Genomic DNA, 21900 nt, shown 5'->3' with positions numbered 1-21900 from the left:
TCCATAATAATGTATAGTTCCATAATTTGGTTAATTTGAGTTTAAACATGGTAGAATTCTTACCTTTCTATAAATTTGTGTATTACTGTCAGGCATGGGCTGTTAAGGTGGCTTAATTTTATAAATAATTTCATTTCTTTATAATCAATAGCATGCTTCTTTCATAAAGTAGGTAGAATTTTAGCCTTTCTTTTGGGTATGATTTTAGTTTTTTTGCCTTTAATCCCTTCATGATTTAAACTCCTTTTCTTCATGGTCTTCATTTTTTTTTTTTAAGCATTCTGGTTATTTTTAGTTAAAGAAAAAGAGCCTTTTCCAAGGGCGACAAAGTCAGAAGGAAACGGGGCTTGGGCTTCTCACAAGCTCTTGCTCCAAAACCTGGACATGATTCTCCTACCAGAAAATCAGAGGCAGCTGGCCAGGAATGATGCTGGGGGGAGGGGCTGCAGCCCACTGGGTCACGGACCAGCCTGGGAGGGCTCCAACGTGCCTTCCACGTGCCCGTCAGTGGACGTGATTAACGCTATTATTCTTGAGGGGCATTAAATTAAGGAATGACGCAGGGAGCCAAGAAAGAGGCTTATTCAGTTGGATTCTGAATCACAATCAGGAAATAGTCTTTATCTGGTGCAACCATAATTTCATTTTTCTTGGAGCGAATTCGAAGGAAAGTGAGGTCATTCTGGGGGTCGATTTCGCGCACGGTGCTCCGGGCCTTCAAGATGAAGTTGTGCATGAGGCTGGCGTACTGTGTGGTGGTGGGATTGTCCATGGTGCTCTTGATGGGAATGCCTTCTGTGTTTACCACGATGATTCCCTGCACGCCCTTCTGGCTCTGGAGTCGCTTCAGGGTCTCCTCCACCTCTGCCATCTCGGACCGATCTGATAGCTCCTTCTTCATAGTCTTCAAATGCTTGAGATATACAAACTAAATTTTTTTCTAATATAATGATGGGTTTGCTAATTGCCCGGTAGCTTGCTGCTCTCCTCCACATTACTTTGCTGATTTTTATTTGGAAGATTTATTTGAGCATTTATTATACTTCTATTTCCTGCATTCATGGTACCTATAATGAGGCTGTGGGAAAATTCATACTCCTTTGTGCTTTGAGTTTCAAAAATGTCTTCTTGTACATGCAGAACTGTGATACTTCTGTCCATGTTCACCAAGCGGCTTGGACTTCAAAATAACATTGCTTTAAATAACTTAAGCCTAATAATCATGGAATATCTATAAAGGCACTTCCACTTGACAATGGTGCTGTTGACAACATTTCAAAATTTAACATTGTGTACTTAAATTTTTTTTAAACATTGTGTACTTTAGATACGTTTGATACAAATTTTTTTTTTGCTCCAATGCTATATTCATGTGAATAGTTTTCCCTAAAGAGGTCACAGAGAACTTGAAATTAGAGCTGTAAGGGTGTGAATCAAATGATGTGGAAGTTGATTTTGTTCTTTTTGGCTTAATTGTGCAAACTAGAGATTCTTTAATTGTATGGTATGGAGAAATAAATTATATATGATATATTTACATGTAGGTGGAGAACCACATTATAGATAGGGTAAAGTTAATAGAAATTCTGAGATAGCTATTTTCTACCCAGAAAGTAGGATGATTTCCATAAAGATGAACATTAGGAAATCTTCAGAAAAGGAAAAGTCATATCTTGATTTATGGCACTGGAATCTTCTTCATCCACAGCTACAGACTACAAGAGTCAAGGATACAACATTGGTCACTAACTATAATCAACCACCACTATTTGAGATATTTCTATTTGTAAGATATCATATAAAGGGCTTAAATAATAATTTTATTTAAATCTTATAGCAACTTGTAAAGTACATTCAACTATCCAAGTTCTAAAGATTAGATAAGAGATGGTGAGATGCTTGTCTGTCTTGTCCACTGCCATCCAGTTAATATATGATGGAGATGATATTCAAATGCACATCTCTTAAAGAGCCATTCTTTTATTAACTATACAACTTTTTAGAGTAAATCTTTCATCTAATGTTCAGTTGCGCAGTTGTGTCTGACTCTGTGCAACCCCATGGACAGCAGCACACCAGGCTTCCCTGTCCTTCACAGTCTCCCAGAGTCTGCTTAAACTCATGTCCATTGAATTGGTGATGCCATCCAACCATAGCTCTGGCTAGAAAAATCAAGCACAAGCTGTATACATGTTATTCTCCTGTTTTACTTAGGGAAAAACCTCCATGATTATTTTCATGATTATAGTATAGTGAAGTCGCTCAGTTGTGTCTGACTCTTTGTGACCCCGTGGACTGTAGCCTACCAGGCTTCTCCGTCCATGGGATTCTCCAGGCAAGAATACTGGAGTGGGTTACCATTTCCTTCTCCAGGGGATCTTCCCGACCCAGGGATCGAACTCGGGTCTCCTGCATTGGAGGCAGACTCTTTAACCTCTGAGCCACCAGGGAACAATACCATAACTGAGGTAGGAATTAAGATTTTTTTTTTATGTTGGTAAGTGATTCTTTTCTCGGAATGTTCTTGGTCATCATAATCATTTGTCTTAGTCAATGCCATATTGAGATAGGAGATTTACATTATTAATAATTAAGGTTTGTCCAATAAGCACTGTTGATCACTTGTTTGGAAGTGATATAAATAAGCAAAATCATTTAATATATAAGGAAAAGCAGAAGACTGTGCTCTGCTACAGTCTTGCAGAACACCAAACCCAAATTATATATATATATATATATATATATATATATACACACACACACACACACACACGCATACTTATCCTTTTTATACTAATACAACAATAATTATGTTTTGACACATGTAAGTGGTAATATGATTATTTTTTGGATCCTAAATACCAGTGAAGGATCAGTAAGTGTTTCCAAAATTGTATACTTCAGTAATAGCTTTAAAGGTGTATATTTCCCATAAAAATCTTTGAACATGTGTGGGTCTTTCTTTCTTCTTCAGTTTTACTGTTGCCTGAGAGACTGTGCCAATTGAACAAATAATCTGTGATCAGATAACTGTATATTTCAGTGAGTCATGATAGCACAGAGTGAACATCACTGCTTATGTACTGTAGTTTTGTAGATTCAATGCTGAATGGTACTTCTAATCCATTAATTTTGAAAAACCTACTGGTTTTCAAGAGTGGCTTCAAGATTTATTTTTGGTTCTATGTTTTCAATAAAGAGTAGTACTAGATCTATTATGGAATATTAGTGGATGATGAGGACTGGCAGAACATACTTGACTAGCAGGACATACAGCTGGAATTTAAGACTAACCACATTGATTTTGAAAAGGTCAGGGTCAAAGTTCCTTAGTCTTTTCAGTCAATCTTACAAAATCAATGTTAACTATATAGATGTGATTTCTTGGCACCAGCCTATTACCAGATCTCAGGCCCATTCCCAAAGATGAGTTCAAAGATACAATAATCTATTCTATAGGAGCTAGTTGAGATGATGAAATCTGAAGTATCACAGACAAAATGCAAAAGATGTGACATTGGTTCATACAATATATCCAACTCTTTTATAACTTGGTATTCTTCCAGTGTCACTTAATATACTTGTGTAAATCTGGTTTGAATTTAGACATGTAATATAATCTCTCAGATAAACTTTCTCATATTTATTTCTCTACCTTTAAAAACTTCACATTGCATGTAACATCTCAATCTCAAGTTTCCTTAGGGAAGTGGTTGGAAGCCCGTTGCTTCTTTCTTCTGCCAAATCTGACAGGCTTCAAATATCATGTTAGATCTACTGTTCTCTAGCCTAATGGTATACTTTGAAAGTAGACCTGTTTGGTTGTTTTCTATTAATAGATGCATAACAGAATTCAGTGTCACAAACGGTCATCAGTTTTTTTTATTAGGTTTTTAAGAAGGAATTTTAAATTTACTTTAAAGACAGTTCTAGCAGAATAATAATGTTGGGAAAAGAACAAATTTGAAATAAATGAAACAAGATTTGAAATTAGCAATAGAACATATGTGTGTATTCAAAATAAAAGAAAATGTTAACAATACAAATACTAGCAATTTTTTCACTGTAGTATTTTTAGATTGGATATGAACCATCAAAACTGTACAACAAAATACTCAAGCTAGAGTGATATTTATCCTGAATCACTTTCTTCTCTCAGCTTTCACTGTACCCTTTTTTCCTTCCTCAAATCTCAAAGTAATATGAAACAATAAAGGACAAGTAACTAAATCACAACTTCAGGCAATGAAAATTCATCAGTTCCAAATTTCTAGTTGATATTTTATGAAATTGAATTTCCATTAACACTAAGGTCATTTAGCTTTTGGTTAAATCGATTATTTTCTATTTTCTTTAGCACAATATTAGGCACTTAGAGGCAAGGTGTTTAAAAATAATTTCCCTTATTTTGGATAAACTTACAATCTCAAACCCAGAATTTTTTAAAAGAAGAAATTGTTCAGCTATTTTCATTACTATATCTTGATAAATATATAAAAGACAGTGTTGTTGAGTGGAAATACCAATATGGCACAGAAGTTTTCATGGCAATTTTTATGTCATTGAATGGTAAAAAAGTTCAGTATGAAAGAAGTAGTCTTTCATATACTGACACCATTACATAAAGTAACAAAGTAATCATTTTGATAACCTGTTATTATATTATTAGCAATGCAGCTTACATGAGAAATCATATATGCCAAATTAAATTTCATTTACATCAATAGACTTTTCTCTTGTGAATTCCATGTCTTAAATCACCAAATTTGAAATATATATTTGTTTTTCTTGTTGTTCTTTACTGGATATAAAGTTCTTGTAACAGGAACACAATTAAATGTAAATAACAATAAAGAATTAGAACTAATGAAAAATATAAATAGAAAGCAAGTACACATAGTGCACATAGATAAAAATACAATATGTAGGCCTAAAGACTAAAGAATTGTTATTAAAGCTTCAAATTTGTCTTTGAGTTTCCTAGCAGCTGAAGTAACAAGGGAGACTAGAAGTAAAACAATTTTTATATGAGGAAATGTTTGACTCTTTTTTCATAAAGCTACCAATAGAATTGATCTCTCTCTCTCTCTCGGTGTGTGTATACGTGTAGATAAGTAAAAGCACTCTAAATCAAACATAGGAACAAACATTTCAGTTTGACGTTAATCAAGAAAAAAACGCCATTTTCCATATACCATCAATTTCAATATGACCTAAAATCTGAATGTTCCACAAGTAAGCACTTTGGAAATATTTGGGAGATAAAATAGCTTGAAACCTTATTTTTTTTCTCTTCAAGTAAAATTCTATGGTGTTGGATATAGGGTACAATACTCACAATTTCAGGCACAAGGTGTCGCTCTTTACTTGGAGGAAGTAGTTCATTCAAGGGTTAGTCTGAGCTGCCTGGAACTCCCCATTTAAAGATTCCGTCATGCCGGATGCTACCGTTAAAGGATCCTTTGAAACTTCTCAAAGATTGAGCAATATATTTCACCCGGAACTGGAGTCTATGGTACTGTAAGTGTAAAGTATCATATTTTGGAAGTCAGTATATGAGATGTCCGCGACTCAAAGAAGTGGATTGGGTAATGGGCGACTGCTGCTGTCGCTTCTGCTCCTCGCAGCTTGGGAGGCAGGGAGCGGCCAGGTCCACTACTCCGTCCCTGAAGAAGCCAAACACGGCACCTTCGTGGGTCGCATCGCCCAGGACCTGGGACTGGAGCTGGCGGAGCTGGTGCCGCGCCTGTTTCGGGTGGCGTCCAAAGGCCGCGGGGATCTTCTGGAGGTAAATCTGCAGAATGGCATTTTGTTTGTGAATTCTCGGATCGACCGGGAGGAGCTGTGCGGACGGAGCGCGGAGTGCAGCATCCACCTGGAGGTGATCGTGGACCGGCCGCTGCAGGTGTTCCATGTGGAGGTGGAGGTGAAGGACATAAACGACAACCCGCCTGTGTTCTCTCTTAGAGAACAAAAGCTGCTGATTTCTGAATCTAAACAACCTGACTCTCGTTTTCCTCTAGAGGGAGCTTCTGATGCGGATATAGGAGAGAATGCTCAATTGACCTACAGACTAAGTAAAAATGAGTACTTTTCTTTAGAATTACCAATAAATAGTAAGCCGACTAAAAAACTGTCACTAACGTTAAAGAAGTCTCTAGACAGAGAGAAAACTCCGGAATTTAATTTACTGCTGACGGCTGTAGATGGAGGGAAACCGGAGCTCACTGGCACTGTTGAACTCTTCGTCCGCGTCTTGGATATTAACGACAATGATCCGGAATTTGAACAATCAGAATACAAGGTGAGATTGATGGAAAACGCAGCTAAAGAAACTCTTGTGATACAGTTAAATGCCACAGATCAAGATGAAGGAGTCAATGGGGAGGTAACATACTCCTTGATGTCAATTAAGCCCAAGGGAAAACCTTTATTTACACTAGATGAAAATAACGGAGAAGTGAAGGTCAATGGAACTTTAGACTATGAAGAAAACAAGTTTTATGAAATTGAAGTACAGGCCACAGATAAGGGGAATCCCCCAATGGCAGGTCACTGTACAGTCTGGGTTGAAATCTTAGATGCCAATGATAACTCCCCTGAAATCACTGTCACTTCCTTGTCTCTACCAGTAAGAGAGGACACTCAGCCAAGCACTGTCATTGCGTTGATCAGTGTATTTGATCGAGACTCTGGTGACAATGGACAGGTAATCTGCTTTCTAACGCCCAACGTCCCCTTCAAGATCGTGTCCACGTTCAAGAACTATTATTCACTAGTGCTGGACGGCACCCTGGACCGTGAGAGCGTATCTGTCTATAAGTTGGTGGTGACAGCGCGGGACGGGGGCTCGCCTTCGCTGTCCGCCACCGCCAGCATGTCTGTGGAGGTGGCCGACGTGAACGACAACGCGCCCGCGTTCGCGCAGCCCGAGTACACGGTGTTCGTGAAGGAGAACAACCCTCCCGGCTGCCACATCTTCACCGTGTCGGCGTGGGACGCGGACGCGCAGGAGAACGCTCTGGTGTCCTACTCACTGGTGGAGCGGCGGGTGGGCGAGCGCGCGCTGTCGAGCTACGTGTCGGTGCACGCGGAGAGCGGTAAGGTGTACGCGCTGCAACCGCTGGACCACGAGGAGCTGGAGCTGCTGCAGTTCCAGGTGAGCGCGCGCGACGCGGGCGTGCCTCCCCTGGGCAGCAACGTGACGCTGCAGGTGTTCGTGCTGGACGAGAATGACAACGCGCCTGCGCTGCTGCCACCCGGGCCAGGCGGAGGACCCAGCGCGCTGAGCCAGGTGGTGTCGAGGTCCATGGACGCGGGCCACGTGGTGGCGAAGGTGCGCGCGGTGGACGCGGACTCGGGCTACAACGCGTGGCTGTCTTACGAGCTGCAGCCGGCGGCGGGTGGCGCGCGCAGCCCGTTCCGTGTGGGACTGTACACCGGCGAGATCAGCACGACGCGTGCCCTGGACGAGGCGGACGCGCCGCGCCAGCGCCTGCTGGTGCTGGTGAAGGACCACGGCGAGCCGGCGCTGACGGCCACGGCCACCGTGCTGCTGTCTCTGGAGGACAGCGGCCAGGCGCCCAAGGCCTCTTCGCAAGCGTTGTCTGGTGCTGCTGGCGCAGAGACGGCGTTAGTGGATGTGAACGTGTATCTGATCATCGCCATCTGCGCGGTGTCCAGCCTGTTGGTGCTTACGCTGCTGCTGTACACGGTGCTGCGGTGCTCAGCGCCGCCCAGCGAGGGCGCGTGCGGGCCGGTGAAGCCCAGGCTGGTGTGCTCCAGCGCGGTGGGGAGCTGGTCTTTCTCTCAGGAGAGGCGACAGAGGGTGTGCTCTGGGGAGGGGCCGCCCAAGACCGACCTCATGGCCTTCAGCCCCAGCCTACCTCCGGGCCTGGATAGAGAAGTCGGAGAAGAAAGGCAGGAGGCAGGATCAAACCATTCTGGTCTGGTGAGTTCTATACATCCTTTCCCTCTTCTTGAAGTTTATGTTGATTGTTTTAAAAAAAATCCAGTTTATTTCATGGATGTCTTATACTTTGAGTATCTTTTAAAGACCGTTTGTTAGCGAAATGCCAAATGATACACATATCCAGTTTAATCATATAAAGTATTAGGCTTTATAGCCAGTAAATATCATATTTCTCCTAATGTTTTGTTAGAACATGTTTTAAAAAAAGATTCAAGAATGACATTTTAATCATCACTTTATTAGAAATAATTTCTTACTTTCAACTCATCTACCCAAATTACTTCATCATCTCTAGTCCTAATTATTGTAGATAATCACTATGGATTTTAAAAATTTTAGTCATCCTCTTTGCTTTTTTAAACAAGCTTTAGGTTTGAGATTTTCACATTATTAGATCAATGACTCTTGTCACTTCAGGCTTGTTATCAAAAATTTAACACTGTTAATTAGTTCTGAAAGGATTTTCTTTTCTTTTTTTTTTGGTTTTGAACATTCAGTTCAGTTCAGTTCAGTTCAGTCGCTCAGTCGTGTCCGACTCTTTGTGACCCCATGAATCACAGCACGCCAGGCCTCCCTGTCCATCACCAACTCCTGGAGTTCACCCAGACTCATGTCCATTGAGTCGGTGATGCCATCCAATCATCTCATCCTCTGTCGTCCCCTTCTCCTCCTGCCTCCAATCCCTCCCAGCATCAGAGTCTTTTCCAATGAGTCAAGTCTTCGCATGAGGTGGCCAAAGTATTGGAGTTTCAGCTTTAGCATCATTCCTTCCAAAGAAATCCCAGGGCTGATCTCCTTTAGAATGGACTGGTTGGATCTCCTTGCAGTCCAAGGGACTCTCAAGAGTCTTCTCCAACACCACAGTTCAAAAGCATCAATTCTTCGGCGTTCAGCTTTCTTCACAGTCCAACTCTCACATCCATACATGACCACTGGAAAAACCATAGCCTTGACTTGACAGACCTTTGTTGGCAAAGTAATATCTCTGCTTTTTAATATGCTATCTAGGTTGGTCATAACTTGCCTTCCAAGGAGTAAGTGTCTTTTAATTTCATAGCTGCATCACCATCTGCAGTGATTTTGGAGCCCCCAAAAATAAAGTCTGACACTGTTTCCACTGTTTCTCCATCTATTTCCTATGAAGTGATGGGACCAGATGCCATGATCTTCGTTTTCTGAATGTTGAGCTTTAAGCCCACTTTTTCACTCTCTTTCACTTTTATCAAGACGATTTTTAGTTCCTCTTCATTTTCTGCCCTAAGGGCAGTGTCATCTGCATATCTGAGGTTATTGATGTTTCTCCCAGAAATCTTGATTCCAGCTTGTGCTTCTTCCAGCCCAGCGTTTCTCATGATGGACTCTGCATATAAGTTAAATAAGCAGGGTGACAATATACAGCCTTGACGTACTCCTTTTCCTATTTGGAACTAGTCTGTTGTTCCATGTCCAGTTCTAACTGTTGCTTCCTGACCTGCATATAGGTTTCTCAAGAGGCAGGTCAGGTGGTCTGGTATTCCCATCTCTTTCAGAATTTTCCACAGTTTATTGTGATCCACACAGTCAAAGGCTTTGGCATAGTCAATAAAGCAGAAATAGATGTTTTTATGGAACTCTCTTGCTTTTTATATGATCCAGCAGATGTTGGCAATTTGATCTCTGGTTCCTCTGCCTTTTCTAAATCCAGCTTGAACATCTGGAAGTTCACGATTCATGTATTGCTGAAGCCTGGCTTGGAGAATTTTGAGCATTACTTTACTAGCATGTGAGATGAGTGCAATTGTGTGGTAGTTTGAGCATTCTTTGGCGTTCATCATACATCTGTTGTCCATTAAATAATCCTCAGTCTTAACTCTAACAATAAGATAAAACCTGTTTTCATATTATTTGTGGTAAAAGAATGTAGTCTTTTGTCCTAGTGTGCTTATTTCATTGAAATAATATAACTAAAATTTCTATCCATTTTTAATTTTGTTCTCTGAAATGGGGAGAGATTTATCTACTATGTACTGAAACAAAGCTCCCAGGTTTATGCTGCCAGAGTAACTAGGCAAATAAGGTTATTAACATTCCTCAATCAAGTCATTCAAACTTGCTAAAGGCATGCATATAGGCCTCTAACATCTGCAATATATGCTGCTGCTGCTAATTCACTTCAGTTGTGTCCGACTCTGTGCGACCCCATAGCCGGCAGCCCACCAGGCTTCCCTGTCCCTGGGATTCTCCAGGCAAGAACACTGGAGTGGGTTGCCATTTCCTTCGCCAATGCATGAAAGTAAAAAGTGAAAGTGAAGTTGCTCAGTCGTGTCAGACTATTTGCGACCCCATGGACTGCAGCCTACCAGGCTCCTCCATCCATGGATTTTCCAGGCAAGAGTACTGGAGTGGGGTGCCATTGCCTTCTATGCTAGTTGGCATTATTTCCTAGTTTCTGGATTTATCTAGACAGAAAAAGTTAATTCTATCAAAGTGAAACCTATTGACAGTTATCAATTTCTTTCATTTTAAAGTTCCTATCCTTAAGTGCTTTATTGCTGGCATTTGTAAAAGTGTCTTTCCATGTAGTATACCCATGTATATACATGCCCATGTACCACATCTGAAGATTCTAGCAAAAATCATTTGCCTCTAGGTCATCCTTCTAATTCAGTGGTTCTTAGCCACATGTAGGATGGTGGAATTGCTGACCTCTTTTGAGAAGCTGATGAAAGTCATCCTCCCTTTAAAATTACACAGCAACCCACTTGGCATAATAGTCAAGGACTCCATGCTGAAGCTCATCCTTGGGCCTCTGTTTATGAAACTTTGTATCTCAAGATTAATTGTCTAAAAACATTCTTTATTCAAAATTAGTCAATAAGATTAAAATATAAACTATTTCAGGCTCAAAAGTAATTAATCATATCATTTATGAAAGTTTGTAAATATAAATAAATGTGAATGTTAGGTAGGGCATGTATTATTACCCATTTCCAAACTAACTTCTTGGAATGACTCAACATCATTTTACTTTAATATAAAACATATTGGAATGTTTTAAGTACAGGTTAAAAGTTTGCAAATTGTTACTATTGCATAATATATAAGTAATCAATACACATTTTAGATAATTCCAAGTTATGTGGATGAATTTCTACAAATTTAGTGTCTTTTATACCTAATTTAAATTTCAGGATTACATTCTAGAATGCAAAATTGTTATTTCATTCTATTTTGTAGTTTGATTGTTTAAATATTGAGCTAACTTTGGATTTTTATATCTGTTTAATCATTTAGTTATGTCTAACAGTGAATGAGAATGCATTGGGTCTCCTGAATACATTACAATAAGGTTCCTTGTGAATTATGGTACATTGACATTTTTGAAAATGGAAGATATTAAATGAATAAGCTTGATGGTGATAGACAGTTTGAATAGTCCCATAGCATCAAAATTCAAATATGTGTTTCATTCATTCAGAGTGAGTGTGGAAGTTGATTTAAGTTATTTTATACTTGTAGAATCATTCTTGGTTATTATTTTCTGGCTCTTTAAAAGTTTCACTTCTCAGTTTCCTTTATTATGCGTTAAAAGAATGGTGAGAAATTATTGGTTTAAAGATTTTGATTTAAATTTAAATGAGCTTCTAAATAATATGCTTACTTTTTTTTTTTTACAACTAGCTGTAGGATCTTATCTGTGTTTTGTTTTCCCTTAAAGCTAGTCTTGAATTACTGAATAAAATTATTAGAAATATTTTGATTCTCCCTTGAATCATAGTCACCATTGCAGTCTTCTGAAGAGAATCTTATTTTATATAACTACTAACTGGCCTAGAAGGAAGGATATAGAGGGAAACAAAATGGTCACTATGAAGTTCATATTCTTTTGACTTTAGTCAATGAGATTGGGCTCCAAAACATTTCATGAGATCTTTTTCAGATTAGTGCTCTACTACCACTTCAGAATACCATGAAATTTTGAGGTTTTGACTCAACATTTTACATGAAAATGCTTTAATCCTGCTAGAGTAAAATATTCTAGAATCTGCACCCACAATTCATTTTTCAACATATTATAAGAATGAGAGCAGTTGTATGAAAAGTCATCACATGTGAGCATCAAGGAACCAAAAATAACATCTTCTGTATTTATGATGAATTCTAATATTGGCCATATTTATGAATAAAATAATTTATATGAATGAAATATTTTCTCCTTTACTAGACAAGGAAATTCTTGGCTTTCTCATAAAGACTTAGAATGAAGTGCTTGTGAAGGATGAAAATCATTATGAATGTGAATTGTAAGCAATATAAGGGCCAGGGCAGTGTTCTCAGTCATGTCTGACTCTTTGAGACCCTATGCACTGTAGCCTGCCAGATTCCTCTGTCCATGAAAATTTCCAGGCAAGAATACTGGAGTGGGTTGCCATTTCCTACTCCAGGGCATCTTCCCCACCCAGGGATCAAACCCAAGTCTCTTGCATCTCCTGCACTGGCAGGTGGATTCTTTACCACTTTTTCACCTGGGAAGCCCAATGGCAGGGGTGATGTATATTATTCTTCATTTTATTTTCCATGATAGCTAGCTAATGAGTAACTTCTGACATGCCACATTTCAATGATTATTTTGTGATAGACTTTGAAGCAGAATTATTTTTAAAACTGAAGTATAATAGAAGTATTGGTGCTTTGTTAAGAATATTATATATATTAAATAAATAGGTATTTGCAAATGATCCATTAAACTATCCAAAAAGTTGAAACAGATTTAAAGTGAACCAAGAAGTGGCTAAACCAAAAAGAACCTCAGGATCTTTCTTGTACTTACATAATCAGTCACATGATGTCGCTGTATACTCAAAAGGTGAAAAGGGAAAACTGTCTCCAAGTCCAGATTCCAACAATCCACAGAGTAGGATAGACTCCATACTGACCGGAAGGCTGGGTAAAATTTACTGAAGATATACTTACGGAAGGGGAGACTGGTCATAAATGTTGGCAAGCGAACTATCCATTAAAACTGACAGTCTCACCTCAGAGATTCCATTTATCTGCAATGGTGTTTTCTTGGCGAGGAGACTTCGAAGCTCGGAGCCTGCTACTCTCGATTTTGCTCCTCGCAGCCTGGGAGTCGGGGAGGGGCCAAGTCCATTACTCAGTTCCCGAGGAGGCAAAACACGGCACCTTCGTGGGCCGCATCGCCCAGGACCTGGGACTGGAGCTGGCGGAGCTGGTGCCCCGCCTGTTCCGGGTGGCGTCCAAAGGCCGCGGGGACCTTCTGGAGGTAAATCTGCAGAATGGCATTTTGTTTGTGAATTCTCGGATCGACCGGGAGGAGCTGTGCGGACGGAGCGCGGAGTGCAGCATCCACCTGGAGGTGATCGTGGACCGGCCGCTGCAGGTGTTCCATGTGGAGGTGGAGGTGAAGGACATTAACGACAACCCGCCAGTATTCAGAGGAGAACAAAAGGTACTCATTTCTGAATCTGCGCCTTTGGAGTCTCGTTTTCCTCTAGAGGGCGCTTCTGATGCGGATATCGGCCTAAACGCTCTTCTGACCTATAGGTTAAGTCTAAATGAGTATTTTACTCTTAAACTAATAACGAAAACCGACAAAAGTATATTGCCTGAACTCATTCTTCGGAAGTCATTGGATAGAGAAGAAATACCAGAACTTAATATGTTGCTGACCGCTCTGGATGGCGGTAAACCCCAGCTAACAGAATCTGTTCAGATTCAAATAACCATCCTGGATGTTAATGACAATGCTCCTGAGTTTGATAAGCCTGGCTATAAAGTGGTGCTGTTTGAAAATGTCCCAAACGGCACCAGAATCATTCAACTAAATGCTTCTGATCTAGACGAAGGACCAAACAGAGAAATTTCCTATGGAATCAGAATGATTCTGCCACTGAGTGAGAAATGTATGTTTTTAATAAATCCACAAACAGGTGAAATTAGAATTTACGGGAAACTGGATTTTGAAGAGAATAATGAGTATGAAATCCAGGTTAACGCCATTGATAAAGGGATTCCGCCCATGGCTGGTCATTGCACGGTCCTGGTGGAAGTTCTAGACCTGAATGACAATACCCCTGAGGTAATGATCACTTCGCTGTCGCTCCCAGTGCGGGAGGACGCTCAGGTGGGCACTGTCATTGCCTTGATCAGCGTGTCCGACTGTGACTCCGGCGCCAATGGGCAGGTGACCTGCTCACTCACACCACCTCATATCCCCTTCAAGCTGGTGTCCACCTTCAAGAATTACTATTCGATAGTGCTGGACAGCGTCCTGGACCGCGAGAGTGCGTCGAACTATGAAGTGGTGGTGACAGCGAGGGACGGCGGCTCACCTTCTCTGTCGGCCACCGCCAGCGTGTACGTGGAGGTGGCCGACGTGAACGACAATGTGCCTGCCTTCCCGCAGCCCGAGTACACGGTGTTCGTGAAGGAGAACAACCCGCCCGGCTGCCACATCTTCACCGTGTCGGCGCGAGACGCCGACGCGCAGGAGAACGCGCTGGTGTCTTACTCGCTGGTGGAGCGGAGGGTGGGCGAGCGCTCGCTGTCGAGCTACGTGTCGGTGCACGCGGAGAGCGGCAAGGTGTACGCGCTGCAGCCGCTGGACCACGAGGAGCTGGAGATGCTGCAGTTCCAGGTGAGCGCGCGCGACGCGGGCGTGCCTCCCCTGGGCAGCAACGTGACGCTGCAGGTGTTCGTGCTGGACGAGAATGACAACGCGCCTGCGCTGCTGCCGCCCGGGCCAGGCAGAGGACCCAGCGAAGTGAGCCAGGTGGTGGTGCGGTCCGTGGGCGCGGGCCACGTGGTGGCGAAGGTGCGCGCGGTGGACGCGGACTCGGGCTACAATGCGTGGCTGTCTTACGAGCTGCAGCCGGCGGCGGGCGGCTCGCGCAGCCCGTTCCGCGTGGGGCTGTACACCGGCGAGATCAGCACGACGCGTGCCCTAGACGAGGCGGACGCGCCGCGCCAGCGCCTGCTGGTGCTGGTGAAGGACCACGGCGAGCCGGCGCTGACGGCCACGGCCACCGTGCTGCTGTCGCTGGAAGACAGCGGCCAGGCTCCCAAGGCCTCTTCGCGGGCGTTGTCTGGTGCAGCTGGAGCAGAGACTGCGTTAGTGGATGTGAATGTGTACCTGATCATCGCCATCTGCGCGGTGTCCAGCCTGTTGGTGCTCACGCTGCTGCTGTACACGGCACTGCGGTGCTCGGCGCCGCCCAGCGAGGGCGCGTGCGGGCCCGTGAAGCCCAGGCTGGTGTGCTCCAGCGCGGTGGGGAGCTGGTCTTTCTCTCAGGAGAGGCGGCAGAGGGTGTGCTCTGGGGAGGGGCCGCCCAAGACCGACCTCATGGCCTTCAGACCCTGTCTTCCAGCGTCTGGAGAATATTGTTTAAATCCTTCCAGTGAAGTAAGTCCTTGATATCATTTAAGTATGTTAGTCATTTTGTAGGTTTCATGTATTAGCCCAAATTTTCAAGCATTCAGTTCAGTTCAGTCGCGTCCGACTCTTCTCTACCCCATGGATGCCAGGCTTTCCTGTCCATCACCAGCTCCCAGAGCTTGCTCAAACTTATGTCCACTGAGTCGGTGATGCCATCCAACCATCTCATCCTCTGTCGTCCCCTTCTCCTGCCTTCACTCTTTTCCAGCATTCCATTTTATCTTTTCCAATTATTTTCAGCATTTCAAGCATTAAGTAATTGGAGAAGATAAAATGGAGGCCATGGATAACCAGATTTAAAGTTTCCTGGCTCTATAATTTTTCATATTATCTATGAATTTCTAGCCTTGAAAGAAATAAGTACATTTGAGTAAAAACTAAGTTCTGATAAATTTATTTTTAATTTGTACTCAATTTCATAATTAAATTAAATTTGCAAGGTTAGTGTAGAGAGTTCCCAGATATCATAAACTAGATTCCTTTACTGCTCTTTACATGCATAGACTTGTAAAATAGTCTTCTTGATCACCAATCTAGTTGCAGTACAATCCCCTTTCAAGTATTATAACAATAATAAAAATTGTTATCAATTCTAAAATGAGTAATTTGTTATTGCTCCCATAGAGTACCTTTCTTCCCATTGTGATTGGCTGCAGTACTGTTGTTATTTACATAAAATATGTCATTTAAAATATTGTAATATCTATCTAAAGCAGGATGCACCTTATAATTAATGGGTTATAACAATTTAACTGATTCTTTTTCTTGGTAGCACACAAATAATGACACATCTTACAATTAGTAACATTTCTTTGATCCCATAAAATATAAGAATAGTTATTCAGGACTTGTCTGGTGGTCCAGTGGCTAAGACTCTGCATTCCCAAAGCAGGAAGACTGGGTTTGATCCCTGGTCTGGGACCCAGCACAACCAAAGAATATTTATCGCCTTCTATTTTTTCCAGGACCTGTTCTAAGATCTTTAATTGTATTATCTCATTTAGTTATGAAATCACCCCTACAGTGCAGGTACAATATTTATTATTAGCATTCTACTGATAAGAAGTCTGAAACTTAAGCCACATAGATCATGCAAAGTGACTCAAACCCAGTTTTGGAGGATCACCAACCCATTATGGCATGCTACTGCTCTGATACAATTATCAGGTGAATCTTCTAAAACTGTATTTTACATCTTGTAATTTTCTTCCACACAAAGCCTTTCCAGAGTGTTTTTTAATGTGAGGGAAAGAAGTAAGTAAAGAGGGAGATACTGAAAATCAGACAGGCAGAGAAGGAATGAAGATGAACATGAAACATATGAATGAGAATAGAGAAAAAAATTAAGACAGTAGTGTTGGCCTTAAAAGTGGCACGATTTTTCCTTAGTAGTGAATGAATAATAGAGAATATAAAGAGAAATGTCAACATAAGAAGAGAGCCATTGAGTTTGTATTTGATGACTTATCTTTCTGGGTAAGTCATCTGAGAACCACATGGTTGGAATGAGGTTGGGAATTTGAGAAAAAAGAAGAAAGTGTGGAAGAATCTCTATGGGCAGGAATTATGAATTCACTTGAGGGGTCAGTTGAGGTAAAGGTGAGCATAAACTTGTAGAGAATATAGTAATGTTAAGTGGCTAATGAACTGAGGAGTTAAATAGAAAGCAATTGAGAAAATGAATAGTTAGGCTGTGTATTGAAAGGTAAAGAAAATGTTAAAGAGAGGTGATATAAGAAGATATGTACCTATAGGGTATCTGAAAGGGCATGTTTTATTTTATTTTTTAAAATTTTAATTTGTGTTAGAGTATAGCCAATAAACAATGTTGTGATAGTTTCAGGTAGACAGCAAAGGGATTCAGTTATACATACACATGTATCCATTCTCCCCCCAAACTCCCCTCCCATCCAGGCTACCACATAATATTGAGCAGAGTTCCCTGTGCTATGCAGTAGGTTCTTTTTGGTTACCCATTTTAAATATTTCAGTGTGTACCTGTCAATAGCAAGCTCCCGAACTATTGGAAAGGCATGTTTTAAATGGTTGATTGTGTATTCTAGGTTAGATGGAGAGGTAAAAAAGACAAAGTAGGGCCTAATAGACAAGAACAATTAGAATCAAGAAACTATTCCCATTATAAAAGTAAAGTTGTGTTAATAAAAGTAATGGAGCAATGAGGAGAATGATGGTGAGAGAATATCAAATACTCACATTTTCAGAGGGGAGCAAAGGTTCAGAAATGAACCCAACTCTTATTTCCTGCAGAGTTGGGCACAAAACAGGCAAGAGAGTTATGGAGCTATACTCTTTCTTTCCTAGCCCTGTTGGCATGGAACTTGGTGACTTGGTAAAGATAAAAGTAAGATTCCCTCCCTTTCTTCCTTGCTAGAGGTTTGTTAACATCTGTATCTACTTGTTGTTACTTGGAAAATCAGAGTCAACTTAAATGATAGTAGGAAATTCCCCAGTAATGGTATAAGTTAGGGAGAAAGAAAAGGGAAGTTTAACCTACTGGTAGTAATTTCATTTTTAGCAAATACATGAGATACTAGTTCTTGGCATGTTTTATACAAAGAAAATCCAGGACTTCAAAGTATTGTTATATCTAAGTGGTCAATATTGTGTGTTTATGTACATACACACTCACATACAAACTCATATTTACATTGATGGACATTTTCTTCCAATACAAATATTTTATCCAAATTCACAATCATGTTTGGGGGAAGTTAAAAATATTGTATTATTTAAAATCTGGTATATCAGTTACCGAATTTTCCACGTTCATTTATTTCATTCTTATGTGATTCGTTATGTTTCTGCTTGGAGTCAAGGGAGTTGTGTGAGTAGGTCTCAAAAATATTACAGGAAAAGGACAGTCCCACCAAAACCTACAAAGCTATTAAGAACTAGAGTCTGATTTCCAAAAGCGAATGTGGACTACTACCTCTTTTTACAAATTCTGCACCACGTTTTACACATGCAAAAATGTTTTTGTGGAAAGATGGAACTCATCAACCGATGTCAACTAGAAGCCAATGCTGAACAGAATACAGTGATTTACTGTTGCTGGAGAGAAAAACATTTAATCTTCCATTACGTATTTGCAGTGAAAAATGTCATGAAATGCAAGAAGAAAAAATAAATCCCCTACGGCAACGGAAATTATGAACTGAGTCGTTATTACACTTACACATTCATGCGCATGGTGTCGCTCTTCACTGAAAACAATTCCGCGAAGAAAGTGCCTCCGCTCCTTCCTTCTTGGAGAAAATTGGGCAGATAGTGGAAAACCTCCGCGAATCCTCCCGCAATAGAAGGCCGTAAAATTAGACCTTGAGGGGCATTTGAAGTAAGGTAGCCTATAGACTTCAGATATCTTTGAAGGCTTTTGAGTGTACCATGCTGTTTTCCTGGAGAGAAGGCCCAGGAGCTCGGCTTTTGCTGCTCTCGCTTCTGCTTCTCGCAGCCTGGGAGTCGGGGAGCGGCCAGGTCCATTACTCGGTTCCCGAGGAGGCAAAACACGGCACCTTCGTAGGCCGCATCGCCCAGGACCTAGGACTGGAGCTGGCGGAGCTGGTGCCCCGCCTGTTCCGGGTGGCGTCCAAAGGCCGCGGGGACCTTCTGGAGGTAAATCTGCAGAATGGCATTTTGTTTGTGAATTCTCGGATCGACCGGGAGGAGCTGTGCGGACGGAGCGCGGAGTGCAGCATCCACCTGGAGGTGATCGTGGACCGGCCGCTGCAGGTGTTCCATGTGGAGGTGGAAGTTACAGATATTAACGACAACCCGCCTGTGTTCCCAGAAAGTGAAAAAAGAATAATCATTGCTGAATCTAGACCTCCGGAAACTCGGTTCCCGCTAGATGGCGCATCTGATGCAGATATTGGAGTAAACTCCGCCTTGACGTACCGAGTCGATCCCAACGATTATTTCACTTTGGACACACAAAACAGTCATGAACAAATGTCTTCGTTATCACTTGTGTTAAGGAAATCATTGGACAGAGAGGAAATTCAGGAACATAGTTTATTATTGACAGCTAGTGATGGAGGTAAACCCGAGTTGACCAGCACAGTTCAGCTGCTGATTACAATCCTGGATGTGAATGACAACGCACCAGAATTTGACCAATTAATTTATAAAGTGAGAATGTTAGAGAACTCACTTAATGGCTCATTAGTGATCGAACTAAATGCCACAGACCCTGATGATGGTACAAATGCAGACATAACCTACTCATTTAGAAGACCTGTATCACCTGCAATATTATATGCGTTTTACATAAATCCCGACAGTGGAGAAATTAGGACAAAAGGTAAATTGGATTTCGAAGAAAATAAATTGTATGAAATATCCGTGGAAGCGATTGACAAGGGGAATATTCCAATGGCGGGTCATTGTACCATTTTGGTGGAAATAGTAGATATAAATGACAATGCTCCAGAAGTTACCATCACTTCTTTGGCTCTTCCGGTGCGAGAGGACGCTCAGGTGGGCACTGTCATCGCCTTGATCAGCGTATCCGACCGTGATTCCGGCGCCAACGGGCAGGTGACCTGCTCCCTGATGGCTCACAACCCGTTCAAGTTGGTATCCACCTTCAAGAATTACTATTCGATAGTGCTGGACAGCGTCCTGGACCGCGAGAGTGCGTCGAACTATGAGGTGGTGGTGACAGCGAGGGACGGCGGCTCACCTTCTCTGTCGGCCACTGCCAGCGTGTCCGTGGAGGTGGCCGACGTGAACGACAACGCGCCCGCCTTCCCGCAGCCCGAGTACACGGTGTTCGTGAAGGAGAACAACCCTCCCGGCTGCCACATCTTCACGGTCTCGGCGCGGGACGCGGACGCGCAGGAGAACGCGCTGGTGTCTTACTCGCTGGTGGAGCGGAGGGTGGGCGAGCGCTCGCTGTCGAGCTACGTGTCGGTGCACGCGGAGAGCGGCAAGGTGTACGCGCTGCAACCGCTGGACCACGAGGAGCTGGAGATGCTGCAGTTCCAGGTGAGCGCGCGCGACGCGGGCGTGCCTCCCCTGGGCAGCAACGTGACGCTGCAGGTGTTCGTGCTGGACGAGAACGACAATGCGCCTGCGCTGCTGCCGCCCGGGTCTGGCGGAGGACCCAGCGCGCTGAGCCAAGTGGTATCCAGGTCCGTGGGCGCGGGCCACGTGGTGGCGAAGGTGCGCGCGGTGGACGCGGACTCGGGCTACAATGCGTGGCTGTCTTACGAGCTGCAGCCGGCGGCGGGCGGCTCGCGCAGCCCGTTCCGCGTGGGGCTGTACACCGGCGAGATCAGCACGACGCGTGCCCTGGACGAGGCGGACGCGCCGCGCCAGCGCCTGCTGGTGCTGGTGAAGGACCACGGCGAGCCGGCGCTGACGGCCACGGCTACCGTGCTGCTGTCGCTGGAAGACAGCGGCCAGGCTCCCAAGGCCTCTTCGCGGGCGTTGTCTGGTGCAGCTGGCGCAGAGATGGCGTTAGTGGATGTGAACGTGTATCTGATCATCGCCATCTGCGCGGTGTCCAGCCTGTTGGTGCTCACGCTGCTGTTGTACACAGCGCTGCGGTGCTCGGCGCTGCCCAGCGAGGGCGCGTGCGGGCCCGTGAAGCCCAGGCTAGTGTGCTCCAGCGCGGTGGGGAGCTGGTCTTTCTCTCAGGAGAGGCGGCAGAGGGTGTGCTCTGGGGAGGGGCCGCCCAAGACCGACCTCATGGCCTTCAGCCCCAGTCTTCCTCCTTGTCTGAGTTCTGCGGAGGGACCAGGGGAAATAGAAGCAGAATTAGAGCAGTTGAAAAAGGTGAGGTCATATTTTAAATTTTCTTGCTGTTTTAGCCATCCTCACAGTTTTAAGATTCTTCAATCTCAGTTTTAAGGTCATTCTTTAATTTGCTTGTCATTATGGTTTTAATGAGTGTTACTGACATCATGAGTTCCATTAATCTTCAAATTAAATATTAGTAAAAAAAACATAGTATTGGTCATAATGCTAATTATTTGCTTTTGTTGAATTCTTGACAGTTTAAAAATATTTATTGCTTACATAAGCATTTTTCAAGAAACTCCACATTGTGAGTACTTAAGCATCTAGAAAACCATAATTAAACATTTTAAAATCTGTGTCTTTAAAATTTATAGATATGCGCACATACAGATTTTGTTTTGAATGGGGCCATAACTTTTTACATAAAGTTTTTTTAAAGGTGCATTTTTCTTCCTTATTAAAGAATCTTTTTTGTTTTCTCCTTCCTTATTTTACTCTGGCACATCACCATTCCCCTGTCTGTATACAATCTGAAAAACCTTATGATTTTCCTTTAACATTTTTATTTGCAGTTACATAATTATTCACATACATGCATACATATGGTGGGTTTTTATTATTGTTTCTTTTGGAAATTTTGTTAGCATAGATACTGCATTTTACATTTCACAGTCACCAGTACTTTGTGGAAATCCCTGATTCATTTAATAGCTGTGTAGTACTCTAT

At 42.5% G+C, this 21900-nt stretch overlaps 4 protein-coding genes and 1 pseudogene across 8 annotated transcripts in view; 4 read left to right on the top strand and 1 right to left on the bottom strand.

Annotated features, from left to right (window-relative positions):
* The window catches only part of LOC102413394 (protocadherin alpha-C2), a 195043-nt gene that overhangs the window by 61359 nt on the left and 111784 nt on the right, over positions 1 to 21900 (top strand). The window contains exon 1 of one of the 5 annotated variants that reach the window (XM_045166575.1): positions 4797 to 7951. The exons of the other annotated variants lie outside the window; for them this stretch is intronic. Coding sequence (XP_045022510.1) covers positions 5561 to 7951 — 2391 coding nt within the window. The 5' untranslated portion in view covers positions 4797 to 5560. Of the gene's footprint in view, positions 1 to 4796; positions 7952 to 21900 lie in introns of those variants that run through there. 5 annotated transcript variants of the gene reach the window in all.
* LOC123466159 overlaps positions 1 to 21900 on the top strand; it is a 120221-nt pseudogene that overhangs the window by 20158 nt on the left and 78163 nt on the right.
* LOC123466160 (dynein light chain roadblock-type 1-like) lies at positions 448 to 916 on the bottom strand. The gene has a single exon (XM_045166581.1). It carries the CDS (start codon positions 899 to 901, stop codon positions 581 to 583), a length of 321 nt encoding a protein of 106 aa, XP_045022516.1. The 5' UTR covers positions 902 to 916; the 3' UTR covers positions 448 to 580.
* Positions 12439 to 17298, top strand: LOC123466158 (protocadherin alpha-12-like). Its single transcript, XM_045166580.1, has one exon. It carries the CDS (start codon positions 13011 to 13013, stop codon positions 15387 to 15389), a length of 2379 nt encoding a protein of 792 aa, XP_045022515.1. The 5' UTR covers positions 12439 to 13010; the 3' UTR covers positions 15390 to 17298.
* On the top strand, positions 17302 to 21541 carry LOC123466155 (protocadherin alpha-13-like). Its single transcript, XM_045166577.1, has one exon. It carries the CDS (start codon positions 18816 to 18818, stop codon positions 21282 to 21284), a length of 2469 nt encoding a protein of 822 aa, XP_045022512.1. The 5' UTR covers positions 17302 to 18815; the 3' UTR covers positions 21285 to 21541.

Source organism: Bubalus bubalis, chromosome 9 (genome assembly GCF_019923935.1).
Source record: "Bubalus bubalis isolate 160015118507 breed Murrah chromosome 9, NDDB_SH_1, whole genome shotgun sequence".
NCBI lineage: Eukaryota > Metazoa > Chordata > Mammalia > Artiodactyla > Bovidae > Bubalus > Bubalus bubalis.
This window is presented reverse-complemented; position numbering and strand designations above follow the sequence as displayed.